At 71.0% G+C, this 424-nt stretch overlaps 1 protein-coding gene across 1 annotated transcript in view; it reads left to right on the forward strand.

Annotated features, from left to right (window-relative positions):
* SCRIB (scribbled planar cell polarity protein) overlaps positions 1-424 on the forward strand; it is a 19620-nt gene that overhangs the window by 18532 nt on the left and 664 nt on the right. The window contains exons 26-27 of the mRNA XM_010843188.1: positions 19-193; positions 271-308. Of these exons, the coding sequence (XP_010841490.1) occupies positions 19-193; positions 271-308 (213 nt within the window). The remainder of the gene's footprint in view (positions 1-18; positions 194-270; positions 309-424) is intronic.

The following is a 424-nucleotide window of genomic DNA, read 5'->3' on the forward strand; positions in this document are numbered from 1 at the left end:
GCCCTCTGCTGCCCGCGCCCCACGCTGCCCGTGCCTCCGCCCTCCCACAGGATGAAGTCCCTGGAGCAGGATGCCCTCCGCGCACAGATGGTCCTCAGCAAGTCCCAGGAGGGCCGAAGCAAGCGGGGGCCCCTGGAGCGCCTGGCCGAGGCCCCCTCGCCGGCACCTACTCCGTCACCCACCCCCTTGGAAGGTCTGTACGTCGGGCGGGAGGCGGGAGCCCGGCCTGCGGCGCGGACCTCTCCCGACGCCCCCTTCTTGTTCCTCCAGACCTCGGCCCCCAGACCGGCACCTCCCCGGGACGCTTGGTGAGGAGCCAGCAGCTGCCGCCCTCCCCTGCCTTCCTCCCTTGGCGGGGCAGGGATCCGGACTCCCTCCCTCTCTTCTTCTTACGCTCTCTGCCTCTCTCCTCACGCTGTCCTTT

Source organism: Bison bison, unplaced genomic scaffold (genome assembly GCF_000754665.1).
Source record: "Bison bison bison isolate TAMUID 2011002044 unplaced genomic scaffold, Bison_UMD1.0 scf7180017847416, whole genome shotgun sequence".
In the NCBI taxonomy this organism is placed as follows: Eukaryota; Metazoa; Chordata; class Mammalia; order Artiodactyla; family Bovidae; genus Bison; species Bison bison.